At 30.4% G+C, this 5,220-nt stretch overlaps 1 protein-coding gene across 1 annotated transcript; it reads left to right on the forward strand.

Annotated features, from left to right (window-relative positions):
• Positions 1–313: 313 nt before the first annotated feature.
• LOC117320153 lies at positions 314–5,121 on the forward strand (the record flags this gene model as incomplete). The annotated part of the gene is made up of 5 exons (XM_033874819.1): positions 314–589; positions 1,316–1,427; positions 4,043–4,127; positions 4,529–4,679; positions 4,979–5,121. Coding segments are annotated over 5 exons (767 nt in total), but the record flags the coding sequence as incomplete, so codon positions are not given.
• Between the last annotated feature and the right edge of the window lie 99 nt (positions 5,122–5,220).

The raw sequence follows: 5,220 nt of genomic DNA on the forward strand, positions 1-5,220 counted from the left end.
CTAGGCAATGACAGTTATAGTCTCGCTTCTAGTAACATTCTAAAATTATTCATAATCCATTGTACATGACAAATTCTTGAATTCCCATTTTAAAACCAACAGCTAAACGGCGGACTTTGCTTATATTCTATCTAGCTGATTCTGTACTTAAGCCCTTGACACAATATTTAAACAAGAAGATGCAATCAATAAAAACAAGGCAAATTGTCCTTAAATATTCTGAAATATTTGTAAAAAAATTGTTATTGTCAAATATTGATTTGTTGATATAATTGAATCTTACTCTTTCACTTTTATTTTTTTCTTCTTCTAGAGATAAACGCCAGAACAGGCAAATGCTTGATTGTCGGTGAGGCACTTGAACTCAGCTGCAGTTTTAACAACAGAGATGAAGGTCACAACCTGCAACAACTACAAATATATCATACAGATAAGGCGAAAAGAACTGTGCTCAACAGCTCTGTGGCATATGATGAACGGTCTATTCGATTAGTTATTTCAAACATGGAAAAAGACGACAGTGGGATGTATGAATGTTACTATAAAAATGACCCATCTCAGTCAACGTCTCTGTTCTTCAAAGTGACAGGTACAGTAAAATAGAATATCATGCATGTAAAAACAAACATTTGTAGTATATATTCCTTTTTGCCGCGGTAAAAAAGTCGATGGTTTTTATTTCTGGATTTTTATTTATAAACAATTAGATTGATTTAATGTTAAGGATCGCTGTCAAAAAATTGCATATGTGTCCATTTAATAGAAACACAAAAGCATAGGCGATGGACATCCATTTATGACTAGAATATCTACTGATTATATATACTATAGATAAGTAAAATAGGAGGCGTAAGCCTTTGCTGTTTAACTAACACTTCGTACTCATATATACTCAAAATGATATATGAATAACTAGATCAATGGAAACGTAAATTATCTTGTCCTCTTTCTTTAACCTTTTACTTGTACGTATCCACCATTCACATAGTGTTACTATGCTTGTTATGTAGTTTATATGATTCGTTATTAGAATGTTAACATGACCAGAAAACATACTTTAAGCAACAAAAAAAAACAAAAAAAAAAAACAACAAAAAACAACAAAAAAAACAAAAAAAAAAACAAAACAACAAAAACAAACAGAAATCAAAAACGAATCAAGACAGAGTGACAAAATTCAAAACTACATTTTCATAGGGGATACATATCTACATAATAAAAATACGGTTTCGAGATTAACTAGAATAACAAGTACATGTTTTAATCAATCAATTTGTCTATAGGCAAATATACAAAAGAATATAACTTATTTCAGATCCTCGCCCTATGCCAGAAGACATGGAATGCATAGCCAACGTAACCAAAGTTATTTGTTCATGGACGGGTCAAGACAAATGTTCGTCTTGGAGACTGTTCTACTCCGTAAAGTATGTCAGAATAACGTTATAGCCTGCATGCTTGCTTTAATTTAGACAGGTGTTTGTTGATATGTCTACTGGTTCAGATACCAAATTCTTTAATTCTCATTTTGAGAATGTGTCCCAAACCGAGATTGACCTTCGTATGGTGGATGTCTTCGATGAGGCAGAAGACGCTAATCCTTGTGAAACAACTGCCCTGTCCCTTTTTTTTTTTAACATTTACTGCATATCTACATGGTCATTTGTATTTGTGAAGATCTATTTTGATTTAGATTTAAGATTCTGTTATAATGTCGTTATGCTATTTTGATGGCAAATTTGAAGTGTCATTTATTTGAAAAATATGGTTGATATTGTTTCTACCTTTCAAATGAATACATAAATAATTAATTTTTCTTTGTTTTCATGGTAAATACTCAAATGTGATTGGTCGAAAAATTCTTTTCATTCTTCTATGAAAGAAATTCCGAGAATGGCGCGAAAAATGTGACGTCACAATACGACAATTGACGTTGCGTATTGATTTGAGAAAAAGAATCCCATTTAAAACCAGTAAAATTGTACATAAAACCTGTTTTAAATTAGAAAATCATTTTCAAAAATTAATTATACGCGTTGATGTCAATTATTTTTTAGTTTCATAGGGGTATGAAACAAATTTTGTTTGCAAACTTCTGTAAGAATCCGCTACGCGGATTCATACAGTTTGCAAACAAAATTTGTTTCATACCCCGATGAAAGTAAAAAAAATTGACATCAATGCTTAAATAAATTGCAGTAAAATGTTGAAAGTACCAATATTGTCTTGTCCAAAACTTTTAGTAGCTTTCTAATTGAAAGGGAGACAATCCAAACAAATAAGTAACATTTATAACTTGTAGCTGTACCTCTAATAAAAAAGTAAAACAAATATTCAGTAACGCTGTGGGTTGTTATAAATTGTGTATATTTAATTAAGGGTTAACTGCGAAGCGGTTTATGAAGCGGTTTATGAAAAGAGTACACCTCATTTTTTTGTGTTATTGCTCAATAACGTAAAAAAAATATTACTGTTAACCCTTATAATTTAATTAACAACGATAAGAAACATTTTCATTAAGTTTAACATGTTTATTTTGCTCCAGATATTTAAAAACATCGATAAATACAAAATCCCGTGAACAACGATTACTCCGCTGACGTCATAGTCATTATTTATGTTATGAGATGATATAATTTTTTGAGCCAATGAAAATGTTTGTTACAAGCAAAATTAAATTATTTGCGTATAACAATAACCTTGACTAATGAAATGTATTAAAAGGAAAACATTAATGGCGAACACTCTTGATCTATCCAAGATTAGTAAAATTGACATATATCTATATTATCTGAATTTGAATCTTTTCACTAAATCTCTTTGTCTAGCAACCTGATTACTGAGTCTCCTTTTATCAGATCATTAAGGTATTTTTTAAATAAATCTGATCAATCATTAAATACATTCATTTTTTTCCATTAAATCCCTTTGCTTATCAATCATTTCACTAGATCCCTTTGTCTATTAATCTGATCACCAAGTTCTTTTTAAATTAATCTGACAAATCACTAAAAACATTTATTTTTTCCCTTAAACCGCTTTGCCAATTACTCTTTTCACTAAATCTCTTTGCCTATCACTATTTTCACGAAATCCCTTTGCCTATCAATCTTTTCACTAAATTCCTTTGTCTATTAATCTGATGACTAAATCTCCTTGTTAGCTAGTCTAACGACGAAATCCCTTTGTATATAAATCTGATCACTAAATCCCTTTGCCTATCAATCTTTTCACTAAATCTCTTTGCCTATCACTATTTTCACGATATCCCTATGCCAATTAATCTGATCACTAAATCCCTTTGTCTATAAATCTGATGACTAAATCCCGTTGTTAGCTAGTCTGATGATTAAATCCCTTTGTCTATAAATCTGATGACTAAATCCCTTTGTTTATAAATCTGATCAATAAATCCTTTTGTTTATCAATCTGATCACTAAATTCCTTTGTATATAAATCTGATAACTAAATCCCTTTATCTAGAAATCTAATCACTAAATCCCTTTGTTAGCTAGTCTGATAACTAAATTTCCTTAAGTTAATCTGATTACAAAATCACTTTATCTATGAATCTAATCGCTAAATCCCTTTGTCTATAAATCTGATCACTAAATCCCTTTGTCTATAAATCTGATCACTAAATCCCTTTGTCTTTAAATCTGATCACTAAATCCCGTTGTCTATAAATCTGATCACTAAATCCCTTTGTTTTTAAATCTGATCACTAAATCCCTTTGTCTATAAAATGATAACTAAATCCCTTTGTCTTTAAATCTGATCACTAAATCCCTTTGTCTATAAAATGATCACTAAATCCCTTTGTCTTTAAATCTGATTACAAAATCCCGTTGTCTATAAAATGATTACTAAATCCCTTTGTCTTTAAATCTGATCACTAAATCCCTTTGTCTATAAAATGATCACTAAATCCCTTTGTCTTTAAATCTGATCACTAAATCCCTTTGTCTATTGATATGATTATTCTTTGTTTATTGTACTATTGATTGGTATTTATTTGCTTTGTTGTTTCACACATGTACAGTGGAAAACCAGAGACCGAGTGTGTAATTCAAGCTCAAAATATACCACGACAATGCGCAGATAGCAGATTAAGTTCCAGCTATAAAGTATGTATAGAGATAAAGTAGCAATTAACATCACTTATACATGCATATATTTATATGTATATATACACTTTTATGTATATCTACAGATAGTCATTAAGATAACTTTTAATATAATTAACTCTTAATTCAAAAGCTCATATTTGATGACCATTGGCGATACCATAATTTCTTTTGGTGTGAGAGATGTATGCCATACATAGTATAACTATTACATCAACCTGACACTAATGTTATAATGAAGACAAAAGCATGTCTGAAAATAAATATCGATTATGTCACAGAGATTTGTTGTTTCTATTCTGAATGGCCTACGTTATCAAGTATCATCCCCTTTCAGCTGGTTTCTTCTCTCTTCCTTTTGTTTTTATCTGATTTAAATAGTTTTTTTTATTACTAAGTAGATGCGATCAAGGTGTCGTATTGACAAAACCATGAAGTTGGAATGCCGTATGGAGAATTTCCGAGGTAATTATGTATTCCGTCTTCAAAGAAACACATCCTTTGGACATCTGACGGAGAAAGTGATCAGGAAGAGGTTCGACGATACTATTAGTGAGTTTATCTGGAAAAAGAAAAGAAAAAGAAAAGAAGATTGCATACAATTGCTTTACTACATATATTTTGTGTGATGCTCATTACGTTTCAAATAATATCTTAACTGCGAGAAAAGTTAATAAAGGTTAACTGATAGACAATTGTCAATTATTTATAACTTTAAATGACATGGCATTTCAATTGCCTTTTTATAATTTATTTAGATTATTCATCCACGCAAATATTTATCTGTAAAAACAGTACATACACTTAAAGACACGACGACTAATAAATCTATGACGAAATTCATTTTGCAGTGAAACTCGATCGTTTACGAAACTTTCAAGTGAACATAACGTCCAAAACTTTGACCCTCGGCTGGCAATTTCTGCATTCTCCATACTATTTTGACAATGGAATTAGCTGTATGCTGACCTGTGGTGAGGAAACAAGGCCTCTAGTAAGTAGTCAACGAACTGAAACAAAAGAAATTTTTTTAAAAAATCTTGCATTTTAAAATTTTAATTTTTCACGAAATTTAAAAGAAAAAAAAAAAACA

This window comes from Pecten maximus, unplaced genomic scaffold (assembly GCF_902652985.1).
Source record: "Pecten maximus unplaced genomic scaffold, xPecMax1.1, whole genome shotgun sequence".
Taxonomy (NCBI): domain Eukaryota; kingdom Metazoa; phylum Mollusca; class Bivalvia; order Pectinida; family Pectinidae; genus Pecten; species Pecten maximus.